The 21,489-nt window shown below is 45.8% G+C and overlaps 1 protein-coding gene across 1 annotated transcript in view; it reads right to left on the bottom strand.

Annotated features, from left to right (window-relative positions):
* Window positions 1-21,489, bottom strand: part of SPATA48 (spermatogenesis associated 48) — a 54,477-nt gene that overhangs the window by 3,867 nt on the left and 29,121 nt on the right. The window contains exons 4-8 of the mRNA XM_043588441.1: window positions 18,637-18,775; window positions 16,715-16,782; window positions 12,500-12,541; window positions 11,174-11,281; window positions 2,127-2,234 (exon numbers count right to left, since the gene is read on the bottom strand). Of these exons, the coding sequence (XP_043444376.1) occupies window positions 2,127-2,234; window positions 11,174-11,281; window positions 12,500-12,541; window positions 16,715-16,782; window positions 18,637-18,775 (465 nt within the window). The remainder of the gene's footprint in view (window positions 1-2,126; window positions 2,235-11,173; window positions 11,282-12,499; window positions 12,542-16,714; window positions 16,783-18,636; window positions 18,776-21,489) is intronic.

The following is a 21,489-nucleotide window of genomic DNA, read 5'->3' as shown; positions in this document are numbered from 1 at the left end:
CATTTAAAAAAAATAAAAAAAGAAATACAGACTTCTTTGGGACATAGTAGAACACTGGACAGCTAGATCCTGTGGCTGTGGAAACATGCTATACCAACAGGGCGTCAGGGATGCGGCCTGAGATGTTTGGGTAGAGAAGGTGGATCCTGAAGGAAGAAGGCCAGAGATGAGGAAGGTTGGCATTGCCCTGGGAGAACATCATCAGGCCTCTCCTCCGTCATTAACCGCTCAGACACGGTGTGTTTTCCAGCCTTCTGGGAGCTACGTCTTTACGACAGACATTTGGATGCATTTAATTGCGCCATTGCTTCCTTGGGCCCTTCAGTGAAATAAAATTACACTAATTGTCTCAATTTCTGTCAGTCCTGCCTTTGCCACTGGACCTTTGAAAATGTGTCTTGAGAGAAAACTGGTTGGATGCAAAACACTAGCCTAGAAAGCCAATGTCCTCCTTCAAAATGCATCTCGTCAGATGGCCCAGAGCCTAAGCAATCAGCAAACCCAGAATTTAGATCAGTTGAGGAAGCCCTGTGTCAGCAGGCACGTCCCCCACTTGGTCTCTGCCTGAGGAACCGGGTCCTGTGCACAGGGTGTGGAATGATCTGGGTGCCTCAGACACAGGGCCACACGAGGCTCTCCTGTGGTCCATGGTTGTGTAGTGAGGGCCTTCGTGTGTGGGATCCCTGGAGGAAGCCAGCCTTGCCACACACAGCCTGGCCCCCCAAACATCTATGAGACCAAGGGCCCTCATCCAAAGTAACCCTTCCTCCATGAAGCCTTCCCAGAATTCGCCTAGAACCTTGTGTCTGCCTCCCTTTCCTCACCCATAAAACGGGAAAACAAGAGCATCTTCCTCACAGGCTTTCTGGGTTGGGGAGGTGGGTCAGTTAAGCACAAAGCACTTGGGTAGCCCGGTGGAGAGGAAGAGCTCACCCACGTCAGGGACACGATTGTGGTGACACTTGTCATCCTCGGACTCCAGCAGTGTGTTTCTTGCTCACCACTAGCCAGTGAGCTCCATGCAAACTGGGTCTAACTCCTGTGACTTCCTGGGGACTAGCACACAGCCATACCAACTGCCCACCTGGGCCCAGGAGTCCCTTTACCCTTGCTGCCTTTCAGAACAGGTAAGAAACCCGGGAGGACTCCCACCTGAGGGTCACCTCCTCAGAAAGCCCTCTCTGACCGCCGAGCTAAATCAGCACCCTGTCCAGGCACTGGCTATGGCGTCTCCCCGCCTTTTCTCCTTCACTGCACTCGCTGAACTCATCTTATTCCCTCAGTGACTTGTGGGCATCTGTGCCCTCCATCGGTCACACCGGCACATAAGGTCCTGAAAGCGAGCCTCGTGTCTGTTCAGCCCATGCGCTCAGCGCCTCGAACAGCGCCTGGGCCCAGAGCAGATGCCCAATAAATGTTTGCTAAGACCAAAAGGAGAAAAGGCACCCTCTGGGGGGTAGCGAGGGAGCACCACCTCCCTCCGCCTCCAGGGCACACAGGGACCTACTGGGGTAGTTTATTTCTTTGCGGGAGCCAGCGACTGGACCTGGTTAAGACCTCTGAGTTTGCATTTTTCAAAACCGTCATCTTGTTTGCAAGGCCGGGACTTCCATCAAATGTTTTCAAATTTGAGTCATAACGAGCAGCAGCGCGCAGCTCCTCTCAGGCAGCTCCGAACGACGGGGTCGGCGATAACCTTCCATCTAACATCTCCGGCTTTCAATTTGCGAAACGGTGTTTAAAACTGTATGTCGACTTTCAACAGAATGTTGTCTCTTCTGAAACAGAAGGCAGCGATTCGGGGGAAGCGAACGTGCGTCTCACGGGGTGTGTTCCATGCACCCAGGCGTGTTCCGGTGTCAATGCAGGAGGGTCGTGTGTGTGCAAAGCTGTGAGTCCAAGAGGCAGGCTTGCTGTTTACCTAACGTGGCGGGAGTGTCTTCCTACAGGGCTCCTTTTTGCCACCACAGCAGGGAAATGAACTCTTCTGTCTTTTGGATTTGACACCCTGATGTAAATTTGCTCTTTGTAGTTAATTGTTCTTTAGCGGAACGACCATAATGAGGACCCTCCCCCGCCCCGCCCGGAGTATCTGAACGCCCTGAGTGATGGGACTTAATACTCACCGGTACACTTCTGAGTCTGGCGATGGGGCCGTTGATGGAATATCAGAATTTGCTGGGTGGCTGGCTGTGAAATGAACCTTACCGGTGTATCCTGGAATATTGGCAGAGCTGAAGGAAAGAGTTAAAAGGGAGGGGGAGGGAGGGAATGAAAACAGGCATTTGTGAACGAGTCCTTGTCACCAGCACCCACGTAGAAAGGTGCAAAGGAAGGTGCTGGAAATCGGGCCGGCAAACAGGAAATGCTGACTTGGAGATGCCCCGATAGTGGCCCTACTCTAGGACCGCAGAAACTTCTTTCCAGCCCGTGTTTTCCTAGTCTTTGAACTTTGCATGTATTTTACAGACGTGATTCGTGGCTGAGCTGTCTCCCGTTGAAGGCAGACGTTGGTTCTTTGCAGGACAGCAGACCTGTGCCCCACACGTGACTCTGTCGTGCTGACTCCAGCACTAGGAGACACATGACTGTGATTTGAAAATAATATGTTCTTGTCGCTATTATACTGCATTCCTGATTTCATGTAATTTCGTTTTCTTTAATTTATTTTGAGTGAGAGGGTGAGTGAGCAGGGGAGGGGCAGAGAGAAAGGGAGAGAGAGAATCCCAAGCAGGCTCTGAGCTGCCAGCGCAGAGCCTGATGTGGGGCTTGAACTCACGAACCCTGACTCATGACCTGAGCTGAAGTCAGACGCTTAACCGGCTGGGCCACCCAGGTGCCCCTGCACACAAGTGCCTTTAAGTAAATTGTTTGCTGAGGGAGAGAGGTGAGGCTGGAGCGGGGCTGTGTGGGTGTAGTTCCCCCCTGCTGCTTAAGACCTGTGGCCTTGGCCTCAGGAGCGAGGGACAATAGGGAATTTAAACTGTATTTCAAGGGGGCACCTGGGTGGCTCAGCTGGTTAAGCATCCAACTTCAGCTCAGGTCATGGTCTCACGGTTCATGAGTTCGAGCCCCGCGTCAGGCTCTGTGCTGTCAGTCTGTACTTAGGCTCAGTCTGTACTGAGTCTGTACTTAGATCCTCTGTCCCTCTCTCTCTGCCCCTCCTCCACTTGTGTTCTTTCTCTCAAAAATAAATAAAACATTTGAAAAATAAGTACATAAACTGTATTTCAAGGAGCAAGAACCTACTGTGTGCAAACCTTGGCTCTCACTCAAACAGGACATGATCTTTGTGGACTCGAGTTCCGAGCATCCTTTCAGGGCTTAAAGGGAGGGAGGAAGATCACCACCGCTGATGTGCCAGGAGCAGGGACAGGGCCAGACAACAGGTTGCCCTTCTGCTCACTCGGCTTTCCCATCCCCGGGCCACTCTTTTGAGAGTGTGACATGACATTGGCGCGGTCCCTCATTCTAGATGGATGCACAGACGCAATGCAATGCCGAGCCTCTGTCCCGGTCAAGGGAGAGGTTCCTCCGGGTGCATTGCTTGCATCTGGGGCCTTCCCACAAACCCAATCAACCAAAGGAGATGTCCAGGAACCATTTGCCTGAGGAGAAATTTTCAAAGCACGGGGCTTCAGGGACGTTGTTTCTTACAGTGGCAGGGGAGGGGGCAGACGGCGGAGAGGGGGCGGCGACGCAGGTGTGTGCCCGAGAGTCAGGGCCCAGATTCGAACCCGGGGAATCGGCCCATCAGCTCGCAGGTCTGGACCGGAGACGTGATCTCTCGGAGCCTTACTGCCTCCGCCACGAGAGGGGGTGAGGATGCCAGCTATGGACGTGTTTGGTGGGGAAAAGGTAGCAGTTCCCAGTGCAGATGCTGGGTGTCCCCCCCCCCGAACCCCTGGACATGGGTCGTGGTGTGGCCCCTTGGTATCTCCCCTCTAACAGAGTGAAGGGAATTTACGTCGATGGCAATAGCAGAAGAAACCGTACACGTTACTGGTTCCTGGGAGACTAGGTAAATGAGGTGATGGAAAAGCACGGGGACCCGGGCCTCCCTTCCAAGCCTGACGTGCCCCTTAACCAACTGTGAGTTTTTCCTCCAGCGAGGGAAGCCCTCTGGGCCTCAGCCCAGTCACCTGCAGCAGGGATAGGACACTATTCACCTCTTTAAGGCTCCTCCGGGATTCAAGGGATTCAATGAATGTGAAAGCAACCAGAGGATCTTCAGCACTTAGGTGGGGCTCAACTCATTTCAGTTGAAATACAAGATTTTAAAGCAATGAGAAATTTCTAAAATAGGAGCCCGGTAGGTGGAGCCTATGAGGTTTATCCAGCAGAGGCCAGCTATATAGATGTTCAGACAGTGGTTTCCAAATGTCCCCACATACTGGAAACTCACGGGGATTTTTCAAAGGTACCCATGCCTGACTCCCAGCCCCCAGACGTTCTGATTTCACTGGTGCAGGGTGGAGGGGGAGGGTGGGAGGTGACTTGGGAATCGGGATCTTCAAAATCTGTCTAGATAATTCTAGACAAGCTGTGCATGGAGGTTTGGAAATCCCTATTTCAGAGTTGCATTTTCAGGTCTGTTGGAGGGACTCGGGTGATCAAATCAGTGTTGCCAAATTCTAGGAAGTGCCCTTTAGGATTTGCTGGAATTTTCTTCACGGGTAGCTGTATGTCAGGGAGAGGTAGCAAAAACCGAGGCAGAATTATTCATGCGTATGTCTTTCCCCCAAACCTTCTTTAAAGCTTCCATGCATGTTACAGAGGAAATCCCCTTCCTCTGTGTGAGATGTTTTTTTCCACTGCCCCTAAAAACACCTGCAGAATTGAAATGGCTCTAAAGTCATAGCCCTTCCATTAGAGCAGTTAAGAAGTCAAAGATGGAAGGGAACGGTTTTGTCAATCGAAAGAAGAACTTGATAGAAAACATCATACAGCTATGTGCCTCGTGGCGCACGGGTTATTGACGCCAAGTGGTATTAGACATTACATTATAATAATGACATAATGTTACGTTACATCACATCCACTAACAACAAACCATGAGCCAGGAGGCTAAATTAAAGAGAAGCCGCTTAGGCTTAAGAAAAGAATTCAGCTGCTCAATACACTGCCAAATATTTGAAAACGAAAGTCCTCACCCACGCCGCTTCTAAATCTGCTCAAATTGCCCCTTTTCAGGGATATCACAAGGGGACTTTTTTCCCACCTTGAGTGCCACATGTTGACCTTCTGGCAAGAAGAGAGTCGCCTCCGGGGGACCCGGCCCTGCTGCTGACAGGTGACATGATTATCTAGGGGCAGGAGACATCTGTTCAAGGTGCTACACTATGCAGGCTTTCGCGTGGACTTCTGGGTTGGTTCCACGTTCAAAGACCCCCTTCTGCCACTTAGGGAAAGCAGAGAAAAGCAGGAACTCATTTAAAAATAAGAGAAGTAGAGGGGCGCCTGGGGGGCTCAGGTCATGATCTCACAGTTCATGAATTCGAGCCCCGCGTCGGGCCCTGTGCTGACGGCTTGGAGCCTGGAGCCTGCTTCGGATTCTATGTCTCCCTCTCTCTCTCTGCCCCTCCCGCCTTGTGCTCTGTCTCTCTCTCTCGCTCTTAAAACTAAATAAACATTTTAAAAAAATCAAAAAAGAATAAAAATAAGAGAAGTCTTCATTTTTTTTGTCTTTCTCCACAACTTCTGGTCCTTTAAACACCTTCTTCCGTACCCCGGAATAAGCCTGGATTTTGTCCATTAACGGGCACATGTGAAGAAATTATTGCCTAAGTTTGCAACTAACTGCTTTGGCTCAACCTGGCATGATAAAATACAAATTAAATAATTTTAGAACGTAAGGAATTTAGTGAGCCTCTTAGAAAAGGAAGCACAGATGGTGTGTAATTAAAAGTTAAACAGGAAATAAAGAAAACGCAGGGACAGCATGTTGTATGTGGCACACAGGCAGGGTGTATGTGGGTTGGGATTTCAGCGCGCAGACAGCTTCTTCCCCGTCCACAGACAGGACCAAAGCCCTGTGAGCGTGCGCTGTGTCCCAGCCACTGTTTTAAACGCTTGTGCAAATGGACTTAATTCTCACCAGACCCTGCGTTGTGGATCCTAAGGATCATGCCTATCGTATGGATGCTGAAAGTGAGGTTTTAGAGAAAGTCTAAGTCCTGTGTCGTAGCAGGTGGCAGAACCGGCTGGACCCAGGATCCCCGGACGGATTGCTGGGAGATGCCCCTGTGCCCTCCCACCCAGGGCCCCCAGCCCAGGCGGGAGAGCTCAGCTACCTTCCGCTGCTGGGCATTTATTCAGGGTGTGGGTGCATGTTCAAGTTCAAATCGATCCGACAATCTTGCCCTGAGAGCCGTTCTGTGTCAGGCACACATCCAGGCAGAAATCAACGAGGCCCATTCCTGGCGGCTTTCGCATCAATGAGAACACTTTTAATGCACATGTAGAGGTTGGAAAAACCCGAGTGGGGCAAAGACCACCGATGAAAAGTAAGGCGGGGGTGGGGGTGCATGTGAGAGGGAGACAGAAGGCAGCACAGGGTCAGAGGTCAGAGAGGCTGGCCGTGAACTTCGGGGCCGCCCCTCCCAGCCATGTGACCTTGGACCACTGAACTGAAGCTCTCTGAGCCACACTGTGCTGTGGTCAGGGGACTGTAGCTCCCCTGTAGGGGGCGGGGCACCGTGCAGCGGGAGGGGCGGGGGCTGGGCAGGGTCAAGGCTGGGCCCTCAGGGAGGGCTGAGAGAAGGCGGCTGCAGGACCAGGATCCTTTTGGTCACGGGGCCGTGTTTCTCAGAGCGTAACACGTCATGGCCCCAAGATCTGTTCAGCAACTGTAGTTTTATCATTATCCTCATCAAGTGTCTATACTTGTTCTTTCTCTGGTCTTCGAATCTCTCCAAATGGAAGCGGACACAGAAACAGCCGGAAGGCTTGGTTTGTCCGCAGGCTGGAGCCCCGGAACCGCTACTTCCCTGGAGGCAGAGGGCGTGTCCTTGTGGGAAGAAGGCCCCCCCCCCAGCTCGCCCCGGGGGTAGGGGTGGGGGCTGAGAAGGATCTGCTCTTGGCCCCTCCCGAGATGACTGACCTGCGGCTTTGTCACATCCTGCACTCAGGCCTCGGCCTCCTCATCTGTGAAATGGGGAGAGAACCTGTTGGCACACCTCTGGCCTCCCCACACTAGTTTGAAAATCAAATGAGAGCGTAGACGGGAAAGCCCTCCAAAAAGGCAGAAGTGTCGGCCGGCCAGCGTAAGGAACTACTATTCATAGCCCCATTCTCTAACCTGGATTGTGGTAAGGCTTTGGGGGTTTTTTGTTTGTTAAAGGTGCCACACGCCACGGCAACGGGCAGGAAGGCACCACCCGCCCCCCCCCCCCCCCTTCCATGTCAGACCTTGGCCAGCACCTGCCTGGGGATCCATTTTGGACAAGTGCTCGTTATTTGCAAAGGCTTCATCGCAGGGATGATTGGGTGAAGGCACAGTAAATGTGAAACCCTGCAAAGTTCTGAAATGAAGGATTACAGCCTAGTGGAAGACAGCCCAGTCGGGGTGCGGTGGGGGGTGCCTGGCTGCTTTAGGAAAATAGGCCCGCGGTGTCCGGAAAGCATCAGGCGTGGGGGCGGAAGGCACGGGTTCATGGCCAGCTCGTCTCCAGTGGGCTCTCCCGCCAGGGCACGCGTGTCCCCTCCCCTGCGCTTCAGTTTCCTTGTTGGTAAGACAAGGGGCTGGACCAGGTGAGATGCAGGACAGGGTACCCCAGGAGCTCCAACAGCTGGTCCACTGCAAACCCATTTCCAGCCGCTCTCTCCATTTTCTCAGGAAAGGGCAGGATTTTGGATTTTGGATCCTGACTTCGCACAGATAGGCTGTTCCATAGCACGCCCATAGTTATGTGCTTCGAGTATGCTTTTGTAAGACAGTTTGGTCCTATTTTTTATCATCACTAATTTTTCTGTATTTTTTTTTTTTCTGTAATGATCAGATCTGGTTCCACAATAGCTTTAAGCTTTTTTTTTTTTTTTTTTTTTTTTAACGATGAGTACAATCACCAGCAATTTGAAAACCCCGGCCATGTCAGAAGGCTTGGTAGCCAGGAAACAAAATCAATTAATGAGGGAAGTTTGACAAACCTTTGCTCTTTTCTGGGAGACTGGTGATGCCAGCAATGGAACCACCTGAACTAGGAGTCGGTGGCCTTGACTGTCTGAAACGTGGTTTCATATTTCCACCATGACTAAGTATCACGAATTGTGGGGAGAATCCAAAAAATATCAGGAAGACATTTTTCTTTAAGAAAGTTTATGATGAGAAAGTAAAGGAAGAGTGATACTTGCTTTTGAATAGGATGGCGCTTCCATATCCTCTACTTAGCACAAAGTTAGTAAGTTTATGTGTTTCTGGGTTTTGGATTTTATGCAAATGGCATCATATTGAATTGCCTTTCGGCTCAATGCGGTATTGTAACATCAATAAAATGTTTTATGGGGCACCTGGGTGGCTCAGTCGGTTAGGTATCTGACTCTTGATCTTGGCTTAGGTCATGATCTCAGGGTTCGTGAGTTCGAGCCCCGTGTCAGGATCCGTGCTGACAGTGGGATTCTCCATCTCCCTCTTTCTGCCCCTCCCTTGCATGGGGTCTCTCTCTCTCTCTCTCTCTCTCTCAAAATAAATAAATAAAACTTAAAAAAATATATTTTGTTTAGACATCTACATGTATGTAGTAAAACTACAAAACAAAGTAAGGAAAAGCACAAAGACTCGTGGCTTCTGGGTTGGGAAGCGGGATCTGGGTGGTGAGGCTGGGAGGCACCCACACATGGCTTAGAAGACATTAGTAAAGTACTAAAACAGTCAAATACTATTTCTTTAGCGAGGCAGGAAAACACAGACTTTTATTTGTTATTTCACTTTATATGTTACCTATGACACTACATATTTATGTATCTATTAATATTTCATAATAAAAGTGAAAACCATTTCTTTGTGTTAAAAGGTTAAGAGGACCTTAAACATGGAAACCGGATTCGAAACAAACTTTGCGAGCCTGGTGGCCCTCTAGTGGCCAAATTGGACAAGTGCAACCAACGTCTTCAATTTCTTTTCCGGGAGCCACGCATAATTTCACTTCCTCAGAAACAGAAATCCACAGCAAGCCGAGGTAGACCGGCCCAAAGTTATTCAGGCTAAATAGGATGTTTTACATCAAATTCTTACAATACTTGCCAAACCCCTCTTCATTCTCTTGGAGGAATGACCCAAGAGAATATGTTTGGATTCTTTGGCCAGCATGTCTCATAAAATGTTGCAAAAGTTAAAGGCACATTTCAAAAGAAAAAAAACAAAATAAATCTTTAGACCTGTAGGATATTTTAAAGGTGGTTTCATCTTCATATCCTTTTAAAATCTTTAGAATTACTATGTTTAATAGCAGTAACTCCCTTGCAAAATTTATGGAAGAATCACACCAACTGATCCTTCCTCAAGACTCAGCTCAGACGTCACACGCATCCCGTATGTCTCACGAGTGAAAGTGACCTCTCTGTGCTACTGAGCTTCGAAAACGCTAAGCTAACTTTTGGGGGGACTTCTTTCATCCTGCTTTTTATCGTAATTATTTGTGTACAGCATTTATCTGCCCTTCAGATTCTTAAGCTACGTGAGGGCCAAGTCTTTGTCTTTTGTATCTTTATGTTACCACAGTTCTTAACACAGTGCCTGGAGCATTTTACAGGCTCCTTTGCCTTTTCCTTTGGGTGTGTTATGTAGAGAGTTAAGTGAGATAAGTTACACAACTATATTTTAACACCAAAGTTAGATTCGAAACATACTTCATAGTTTGCCCAAGTGGTCAAAAACTTTACATAGTCCGAAAAGGTAACAGGGAAATTTAAGACCATTGTGGGAGACGGCATTGCTTAAATTTAACCTGCAACAGAGTAAGTTCGAAGGACAGCTGATGCGAAATGCAACTTGTCTCATGGGCGCAACTGATGTTCAAAAAACAAACAAGGAATCAATTAACATTGAAAATACTGTGGTAGTTCACACTTTGGCTTTGCATGAAATCTGCAAGTTTGTCTGTGTCTCCCGGCAGAAACTGCTGGGATAATATCCATGGCAGTCAGCAACTCAGTGGCTCATGAAAAGAGCACAGGATTTCAACTTCCAGCTGTATCTGATGAGTCCTAGGGAAGTGACTGACCTCTGAGCCCCCATATTCCCATTGGTGAAAGCAAATATATATGTATCTATATATATCTAGATATAGATACATATATCTATATATATCTATATATATATCTATATCTAGATATATAGATATATATAGATTATACATAAACATATTATATATATAGCTTAAAATAGTACACATTAAATGTAGTTATATATTATATATTAAATATATTTTGTATTTATTTTATATAAGATATATACTATGTACAATATATTATATAATATATGTTTTATATATAAAGTTATATGTCATCTTATATATTTCATATATAATATATTATAAATTATAAGTTATACATTATAACTTTATGTTATATTATATCCTTATGTATAATATATTGTATATCGTAAACTGTAAGTTATACATTATCACTTTTAAATTATATCATATCAAATTATATTTTTATATATAATATATATTACATGTTATAAGTTATATATTATATAAGTATATTATATAGAAAAATATATTGTATATATTATCTGTATATTATAAAATATAGATGATATAATATACTTATACCATATATAATATTTTATATATTATGAAATATATAAATTTTAAATATACAAAATATTTAAAATATATAAAGTATATAAAATTTATTTTTATAAAATATATAAATTTTATAATATATGAAATGTCTTTATAGTTTATGTGAATATATTTTTTACATGCATGCAAAACATGGAATATAAGATATATTACATTATTGTGCATCAAGGCACCCCGGTCCGTCAGTGCACAGAATTATGATCTCGTTTGTGGGGAGCTACATTTCTTTTGGGACAGCAGGCGTCTTTCTTCTTAAACTACATTCGATGGCAAGCCATCTTGTATTCCCTCATTTATGATAAAGCCCATCACCGTGTTTCACCCCAAATGGCACTACAAGGGGAGTAATTACAAGTGGAACTCACCGACTTGTGTTTGTATAAAGAATCCTGGAGCCCCGAGGCTTGGCGAGAGATGTGATGTCTCCAAAGGGGTTGTCAACATCATCGGCATTTGTAGACTGCACACAACCCCTGTTTGCGTGACAAGAAAAGAAAACGTGTGTTTCTTCATAAGAAAAACAGAAGAAGAGGTAAACAGTGCCCTAACATTCAAAGGGAATCTTATTTACTAAAATCGATGAAAAACTGAAACAACAACAACAGCAACAACAATAATAATAACCATGATGATAGAACAATTTGCCTTAAAAAACTAAGAAAAGAGATTTCCTCTTTTACAGAGTAACACCTGCCAGGCTCTCGTGATCTGAAGTTTGGGCCAGCATGAGAGGAACAGGTGGGTTGTGTTTTTGTGCAAAGAAAGAAGCTGTTTGTGCAGCCCAGGGAGGCTCCTTCACCGGAGGCTGGCCCCGGGGGGCAAGGCAGGGACTGGCATCCGCCAGAACCAACTGGGCTCCTGTTGGAGATGGGAACCTGGGCAGGTGCCCGGGAATCTGGGGCGCCCAGCCATGTGCCTTCAGGGCCCTGAGACAAGGCGGAGGTGCTGTCAGCCAGAGGGCGTAGTGTCCTTGTCCCATTGCTGGGGCCACTAGTTGGAAAGAGTAGTCAGCTCCATCGTAGGGCAGAAGAGGCCACAGTAATGGCGGCAGCAAGGGCAAAGATTAAAGGCCCAGGGCCTCCATTTTCTTGGATTTACTCTGTTCCAAGGCACCATGACCTGAATGTTTATGCTCCTCCCGTATTCCTGTGTTGAAATCCTAATGTCCAAAGGTGACGGGAGCAGGAGGTGTGAGGAGCTCAGGTCACGAGGGCGAAGCCATCGGAGTGGGATTAGGGGGCCCACAGAGCCCTACTACTGTGAGGACACAGTGAGAAGTCTTGTGACTTCTCCATGGAGAGCCACATTTAAACTCAGAAGAAAAAGGAGACACATTTTCCCGTACTTAGTGTTAGGGAGCACGTCGTATCTTCCGCATCGAGTATAAAAGCCTTTCTGGTTGACAACACCCAATATTAGGAGCATCCAGGGTATTTTACTTCATAAAATAACCAATTTGGGGAAACAGAAAAAATGCCGCTCCCCCTTTCTTTCTTTTATCATAATCTTTAACAAATCTGTGATGAAAGTCCTGACATTAAGCAGGCTCTGGGCTGGCAAAACGTTAGAACTCTGTTCGAAAGTATAAATTGTCTTAAACAATAAATTACAGACATGACTGAGCTGAAAGCAATTACAATTTAGATGTAAATCTAGTAATTTTTAAAACATTAAGAAACAGTATCACTTACGTATAAAGAGGGATGTATTTGCTTCTGGAACTTGGACTCACACTGAGAGAAAGAGAAAATGTGCACAATGGAGTTAGTGATGTTCACTTAATAAGCATCCAAGGGTTACAGTATTTCTCTTATTGATACCTCCTGGGATTTAATCTCTTTGGAGATGCCTCCTGGGAATTAACCTCTAAAAGTTTGTAATGTAGGGGCTCCTGGGTGGATCAGTCAGGTAAGCATCCGACTCGGGATTTTGGCTCAAGTCATGATTCCACAGTTGTGAGTTCAAACCCCATGTTGGGTTCTGTGTTGGCAGTGTGGAGTCTGCTTGGGATTCTCTCTCTTCCTCTCGGCCCCTCCCTAGCTCTCTCTCTCTCTCTCTCTCTCTAAGTAAATAAATAAACTTAAAATAAAATAAAATAAAATAAAATAAAATAAAATAAAATAAAATAAAATAAAAAACAATAACATAAAAGTTTGCAATGGTAAACAGAGGTGATTTAAAGATGTAGTTTTAAGTGAAAAGCCAAAGCAGAATAAACTGACTCCAAGTGTCATGGACACACATGTCTTTGCTTGCTTTCTCTTTTTTTTTTTTTTTTTCAATCTTTATTTTTGAGAGAGAGAGACAGCATGTGAGCAGGGGAGGAGCAGATAGAGAGGGAGACACAGAATCCGAAGCAGGCTCCAGGCTCTGAGCCATCAGCACAGAGCCCGACACAGGGCTTGAACTCACGAACTGCGAGATCATGACCTGAGCCAAAGTCAGACACTCAACCGACTGAGCCACCCAGGCGCCCCTTTGCTTGCTCTCTTTAGCCCTATTTCAGAGCCTCCCCTCTTGGGTTACCCCCACCCCCTATTTTTTAAGGAGGCTTCACGCCTAGCACAGAGCCCAACATGGGGCTTCAGCTCATGACCCTGAGATCAATGCCTGAGCTGAGATCAAGAGTCAGACACTTGGGGCGCCTGGGTGGCGCAGTCGGTTAAGCGTCCGACTTCAGCCAGGTCACGATCTCGCGGTCCGTGAGTTCGAGCCCCGCGTCGGGCTCTGGGCCGATGGCTCGGAGCCTGGAGCCTGTTTCTGATTCTGTGCCTCCCTCTCTCTCTGCCCCTCCCCCGTTCATGCTCTGTCTCTCTCTGTCCCAAAAGTAAATAAACGTTGAAAAAAAAAAATTAAAAAAAAAAAAAAGAGTCAGACACTTAACCGCTTAACCGACTGAGCCACCCAGGCGCCCCCTAGGTTTCCCTTTTGCTGCACACCTCCTTAGTGATTGGTGGGGCAATATTTGGCAAAGCCCCTGGTTTGCTGAGACACAGAATCTTCATGTTGAGTGGATCCTACTGACCATCCAGTCTAATCCTCCATGGTGGAGATGAAACGGCCATAGCACGGAGTGCAGTGACTTGCACAAGATTCCCGTTATTTACAACCTCACAAGGAACTCCAGGTCTATTTTGTATTTTCCCCACACCCACCCCAGAATCAGCCATTTCTCCAAGGGTCTCACAATTTCTTTGATCGGAGAATGGTGATTCAAAGCCAGCATGTGGGTGCTAGATATGGTTGTGGCTGCTGGGGTGTCCCTGCTCCCGGGTCCTCTGAGCAGACAGAGCTAGGGATGGGTGGATGTGTAGGAGTCTGTGTATACCCACATATTTATGTCTATTTCTGTATCTGCTATCTGTATTAAAGTAAACGTGAGTTCACAGGATACGTCCTGATCATCTCTTAGCCTTTCTCCCCTACTTACCCGTATTTCCTCCTGACAGCGTGAAACTTGCTTCCTGTTACCCACCAAAAGTTTCATTTTGTTCAACCCTATATGTCAGAAGTATTAGAATCACCAACCCACTTCCCTGCGGGAACACACCCTGCGGGTACACACGTACCACCTGGAGTATAGCGCTTATATGCCATGCATTCCTTTTGTCTTTAGCCTTACATTTTTTGGTCAAAATACTATTTCCAAATTTATTAGGGCCCAGCCTTTTTTAAGACCACCCGGTTTTGCCCCCATCCACTCAAGTGTAGTCATGTCATTTATTTGTAGCACAGATTCATTTGTCACAATCTGCATTCCATCCTGGATTCCCCCAGCACCCTGGGCAGGAATGTATGTAGATACGTATTGGTGTTTCCATGTACGTACTTAGTTCACGTTGCCTTCAGTAAACTTTGTTCTTTGTGGTGGTTAGTTCTTTGGGTTTCACAAACACAAAGAGTCATGTGGCCACCATCACAGAACCATACAGAACAGTTCATGACCCTAATGTTCCCCTTATAGGCTCTCCATGCACATCCCTTTCCCCCTTCCCAACTCCTGGCCACCATTTTTCTATCCCCTTCCTGTGGTTTTGCCTTTTCCAAATGTCGTATAAATGGAGTCATACAATATGTGACCTTTTGGGTGTGGCTATTTTCACTGAGCAAAATGCATTTAAGATTCACACACACCGGGGCGCCTGGGTGGCTCAGTCGGTTGAGTTCGACTCAGGTCATGATCTCACGGTCCATGAGTTCGAGCCCGACGTAGGGCTCTATGCCGACAGCTCGGAGCCTGGAGCCTCGTTCAGATTCTGTGTCTCCCTCTCTCTGGCCCTCCCTTGCTTGTGCTCTGTCTCTGTCTTATAACTCTCTCTCTATTAAGAACAAATAAACATTAAAACATTGGTTGTATACTCATGTATATGTTTATCCACTGTATACTTTTCCACTGGCCTGTTGAAAGATACCTTTGTTGTTTCTAGGTTTTGGCACTCTGAGTACAGCCGCAGAAACATTCCCATACAGGTTTTAGTGTGGGATCCTCAGTGCAACCTTTGCATAGACGAAGGTTGCAGGATGAGCGGCATGCTTGAAAGTTGTGAGATGCGGCCTACCGATGAAGACATGAAGCTTTTCATTCACTGGATGGTTTCTTATTTAAAAAATGCAATGATTCGTACAAACTGGAATACAAATTTTTATCATCTGCGTGAGTTATCTGCCATTTCACCACATGATGTAAATAAGATACTAATAAGGTATTTTTGTTAGCGCTCATGTAATGTAAGAACGGGTACCAATGCCTTCCATCTTTATTCTTTTAAAAGATATTTGAGGGGCGCCTGGGTGGCGCAGTCGGTTAAGCGTCCGACTTCAGCCAGGTCACGATCTCGCGGTCAGGGAGTTCGAGCCCCGCGTCAGGCTCTGGGCTGATGGCTCAGAGCCTGGAGCCTGTTTCCGATTCTGTGTCTCCCTCTCTCTCTGCCCCTCCCCCGTTCATGCTCTGTCTCTCTCTGTCCCAAAAATAAATAAACGTTGAAAAAAAATTTAAAAAAAAAAAAAATAAATAAAATAAAATAAAATAAAATAAAAGATATTTGAATATGATCACAGTGACATCAGCTTGCTTTGTTTTCGAGAGTCTTATATTTTTTGAGTGTCATACTCTTTTTTAAAAAAATGATTGCCGTTCAACATATATGCTGGAATATATTTTTTATATTGGGATGTTTTACACATTGGCAAAACATATTTTAAACAATCCTTATCAAGAAAATTACACATTATTTTTAGAATATGGCTCGCCAAAATCTAAGTTTGCTGACAAGACAACATTTTTCTCAATATTGTCACTATTTGTAACAGTAGACGCGGCAGTTCAACTCGATTATAATTTGGCACATTTTCACCTCATCTTTTTTTTTTTTTACTGATATAAATATTCATTTTTAAAGGACAATTTATTTTTAAATAGTTGTGGCATATCTCATAGTCTAAATTTTAAGGAGGTGTAAGAAAAGGCAGGCAGGCATCGCTGAGCAACTGAGACAGATTTGGGTTCTCTTTCCTGTCCCAGGGATGGAAGTCTGAGGTCTCTGGAATATTCTCCAGAGGATACGCCCCTCAGCCCCTCTCTCACCCGTGGGCTGGAGCACCAGACATATTTTTTTTTTAATTTTTTTAAATATTTATTTTTGAGACAGAGAGAGACAGAGCATGAGCAGAGGAGGGGCAGAGAGAGAGGAAGACACAGAATCTGAAACAGGCTCCAGGCTCTGAGCTGTCAGCACAGAGCCCGACGCGGGGCTCAAACTCGCAGACCATAAGATCATGACCTGAGCCGAAGTGGGACGCTCAATCGACTGAGCCACCCAGGCACCCCATGGAGCACCAGATATATTAATGACAAAGATGTTTTAGTGAAAAATTTAGTAACGAGATCATGAGGAGATAAAACTTACAAAGTCACTGGCTTGATGGGTGCCAAGAAAGATCTTGTTTGAAATCTGTCCCAGAGTCCACCAACCATCTAAAATCGGCATCAAAATGAAGGACATAGTTAATGAACAAGTTACCGTAAATTCTCGTATATAATCTCTAGCGCTCTTAACAGTCCCCAGCGCATCAATGGTAAGCCCCAGGCTCCCAACAGAACGCACTCCCCAAGCATCCTTAACACTTCGGGGGTTTGCCCCAGAGCCCCTCTGGTCTCTGCTCTGCTCTCAGACCCACAGTTTCCCAGTTTGTTTTCCCACAGCTGGAATCTGCCTCATCATCCAACTCCTTTGGATTGAAGTCCTGACAAAGGTCTCATTTTTTTGTTTTTGACATTTTAATTTATTTTTGAAAGAGAGAGAGAGAGAGCATGAGTGGGGAGGGGGCAGAGAGAGAGAGAGAGAGAGACACAGAATCCGAAGAAGGCTCCAGGCTCCGAGCTGTCAGCACAGAGCCCGATGGGGGGGGGGGGCTCGAACCCCCAAACTGTGAGATCGTGACCTGAGCCGAAGTCGGATGTTTAACCAACAGAGCCACCCATGTGCCCCAGAAAAGGTCTCATTTTTTTCATCCCAGAGATTATGTTTCACTTGGATCCACCTAGGTTCACTCTCTGCAGCCCCAGGCTGGTCTCCCCTTTTCAGTCCTGCCCAGACCCTGAGCTTTGAACCTCATCTTGCTGGGGAGAACTTTGGATCCTGGTATGATTAATTAAATGCCAAAGATAGGTTGAAAAAGTGACCAATTTTCAAAAGATGTAAAAACATTTTAAAGTAGGTGAGAGATTCTTAAAAACAGCCGTAAGAATCAAGGCACGTGCGAATCCCGTGCCGAGACTTTATATTATTGTAGTCATGTTTTTCCTCTCTCGCTGCCATTTTTCTCTATAAAAGCCAAAAAAGTTTTTCAAAATAATGTGGGCTTCTCACCCTGTGGTTCATGAACCTCTTAAGAGCCCCTGGTTAGAACCGTATGTCAATAGAATAATCTTCCTCTTTAGTGCTATGTTATTTTACATCGCAAAGAGCTACATTATGAGAGGTGGCCCCAGTGCTTGTCAGACTTCTGCGGGGCGAGGTCAATGGAAGGAGGAGCTAGATGCTTTGCAGGCAGAGAGCAGGGACATCTAATCCAGGGTTGGAAAGGTAAAAGTGAGGTCCAAGATAACACCTGAAAGATTCACGGGATTTAGCCTGGAAAAAATGGAATACTGAAGGCAACAGAGCCCTGTTTCCAAAACAACATGGTGTGTTGAGGAAGAGCATGGCCCATGAGGACTCCACTGAGGTTCCGCGTAGAAAGTGATGCAGTAGAGCGCGGTGTGGGGATGGGGCTGGAGAAGCAAGAGGAACACAATGTCGGGGGCGGGGCAGGGGGGGGAAGAGGGGAGGCTGAGTGGGGGCAAATAACAGAACTGGAGACATGGCCTGTCAAGGAGCGTAGCTTTCACTTCATAAAAGTGATGCGTTGGCTCAGTTGGTTGAGCATCCAAGTCCTTGATCTCGACTGAGGTCATGATCTCACAGTTTGTGAGATCAAGCCCTGTGTCTGGCTCCGCACTGTCGTGGAGCCTGCTTGGGATTCTCTCTCTCTCTCTCTCTCTCTCTCTCTCTCTGCCCCTCCCTCGCTTGTGCCCGTGTGCTCTTTCTCTTTCTCAAAATAAATAAACTTTAGAAAAAAGTCCAACATAGACAATGTTAAAATATTAAAACAGGGAACTCAGTTCCATAAGTGTACATATTTATGCGTGCTTTCCATATTTCTTACAATAGAATGAGTATTTAAGTTTTGGACTTCAGCTTAGAAATAAATGCATGGTTGCGAAAATGCAACTTTATATATAGGAAAAGGAATGATGCCTGTGCAATTAAGGTCCCTGGTCACTGACCTGGGTTATTGCTGGTACCCCTTCATATCTTTTCCGTGTAAAGCACTGTGAAATCGGGTCAGCAGCTTTTTCCACTGTTGTTTCTTCTGGATCGAGTTTCGGTGGTAGCATCTTATCCCAAGGAACAACTTCATAAGCTCTGTGAAATGAAATAATGATATTTTATAAAAAATGCATATTGCAATTGGTATGAGTCATCGTGGTCTCATGGCAGGCAGGTAATTCTAAGGTGTCCCCCAAGATTCCTGCCCCCCAGGGGTACATGTCATATATAACTACCTCCCGTCTGGCGTGGGCAGAGCGGGTAAGTATGACAAGAGGTCACTCCTGCGATACTCTGTATGGCAACTTTATATGGCAAAGGGATTGTGCCCATGTGATTAAGTCCCCTAACTGGTTGACTTTGAGTGAATCCAAAGGTGGGCTTTCCTAAGTAGGTCTGACCTAAACAGGTGCCTCCTAAAAAGAGACAATAACACATCAGACACTCTTCAGCTGTCCTTGAAGACACATCTCACGAGCCCAGCAGCTGGAACGAATGGAATTCTGCCAACAATCTCAGTGCTCCTGGGAGACAAGGATCCAGCCCCCGCTGACTCTCCAATTCTAGCCTGAGAAACCCCAAGTCTTGAACCCCATTGGGGCACGCTTACATTCTGACCACAGTCTTGTGGTCTAAAGCTGATATATGTGTGGTCATCTGCTACACAGCAGTGGAAAACCAATGCACCTATTTATATACATCTTATAGTTGACACAAAAGAAAAATCATTTGACCTTCACAGCAGGGCCAAAAGACCATTAACTGACAAATAAACAAACGATGGCTTAGAGAATGGAATTTGTTTGCTTAAGGTCGCTCAGCTACTGGTGGTGGATGTCAGGATGCAAATGCAAATTATCCGCCTCTGAAGAGGGAGCCACGTTCCCGTTGTCCCACCACACCAATGGTACAAGGAGTCCAGCCATCTTAGTAAGTGCGAGGATTGTATACATAGGATTTGTATCTAAAGGTACCATCTTTAAATGGTATTTCAAGTTTTGAAAGTTCTGCTCTTTTTGACAGATATACGTGACCGATGCAGTGAAATAGACTCCAAACAAATATTTATTTGGAAATTACTATATTTCAAGCACTGTGCTAGGTGCTTGGGATAAAGGAGCAGATAAGAAACAACATACAGGGGCTCCTGGGTGGCTCAGTCTGTTAAGTGTCTGACTCCGGCTCAGGTTATGATCTCACAGTTCATGGGTTCAAGCCCCATGTCAGGCTCTGTGCTGACAGCTCAGAGCCTGGAGCCTGCTTCGGATTCTGTGTCCCCCTCTCTCTCTGCCCCTCCCCTGCTCATGCTCTGTCTCTCTCTCTCTCTCAAAAATAAACATTAAAAAACTATTTTTTAAAAAAATACACAACATACAAATTATATTTGCCACCTAGGAATGATGTGAGGATTCAATAAATTAATATCTGTGAAGTCAGACAGCACAGTGATGGCTCCACAGTGTGTTTGTCGGCGTGTATGTTTTCAACTCATTCAGTCCGAAAATTCCCGAAGGAAAGCTAACTCTCATGAAATATTTTTAATTGTAGCAAAAGCTTAAATGGTGCACTTTTCTGACACAATATCTGGATAGTGTAGTCAGAAATTAACCTGAGTTGAACTGAGTCTTCAAAGATGCATCTCGGTTTGAGCCTCTGATACATTTCATGAATACTTTATGGAGTTTTCCATACAGGGTACAAAAGTTTTTTTCCCTAAGAAAACTTTTATATGATATATTTTGTTCCTTTTATTTTTTAAATGTTTATTTATTTTGAGAGAGTGCAGGAGGGAGTGGGGGAGGGGCAGAGAGAGAGAGAGAGGCAGAATCCCAAGCAGGCTCTGGACTGTCAGCGCAGAGCCTGATGTAGGGCTCGATCTCATCAACTGTGAGACTATGACCTAAGCTGAAATCAAGAGTTGGATGCCCAACCAACTGAGCCACCCAGGCGCCCCCAATATATTTTAAAAGAGATTATCAAATAGAATGATTTAAAAACAAAAGAAAGAAACAAACATAAAAAAAATTCTGAATAAAGCATCACAAATTTAGCCAAATCATTAACTGTTTCTCAAATGACCACTGGAACTTTTTCTGATAGAAACCAAGATGAGAATACAGTAAGGGAAGGGCGCCTGGGTGGCTCAGTTGGTAGAGCAGGTGAGCATCAGACTTTGGGTCAGGTCACGATCTCTTGGTCTGTGAGTTCAAGCCCCGCATTGGCCTCTGTGCTGACAACTCAGAGCCTGGAGCTTGCTTCGAATTCTGTGTCTCCCTCTCTCTCTGCCCCTACCCGCCCCCCTCAAAAATAAATAAACATTCAAAAAAATACAATAGGGGATAAAATCAAAATCCAGAGAGGAAATCAGAGGCCATTTAGTTATAATCCTTCATTTTTAAGATGAGAAACGTGAGGGCCCAAAAGAGTGCAGGCTGACAAAGCCCCAGAGATGGCAGGTAGAACCGGGGATCTCACCACCGGCTCCCAGGCTGTCGACATCTTCTCCAGAGCTCTTTTCTCAACTTGCTCTATGGTTCCGGAATCCAGCTCCATATCATGTATTTCTTCTTTTTTTCAATGTCAATGAAGTTTATTTGGCTTTTTTGAGTAGTGCTCTTAAAGCATCGCAGCTTGGTAAACAGTATAAATTAGTACAGGCATCTTCATTAGAACAGTCATACGAATTAGTACAGTCATTTGTTTTCTCATGAGTTGCTAAAAAGATGCAGCCTGGGGCGCCTGGGTGGCGCAGTCGGTTAAGCGTCCGACTTCAGCCAGGTCACGATCTCGCGGTCCGGGAGTTCGAGCCC

Source organism: Prionailurus bengalensis, chromosome A2 (assembly GCF_016509475.1).
Source record: "Prionailurus bengalensis isolate Pbe53 chromosome A2, Fcat_Pben_1.1_paternal_pri, whole genome shotgun sequence".
In the NCBI taxonomy this organism is placed as follows: Eukaryota; Metazoa; Chordata; class Mammalia; order Carnivora; family Felidae; genus Prionailurus; species Prionailurus bengalensis.
Note: the sequence above shows the minus strand (reverse complement) of the source record. Positions and strands in the feature narration are given on the sequence as shown.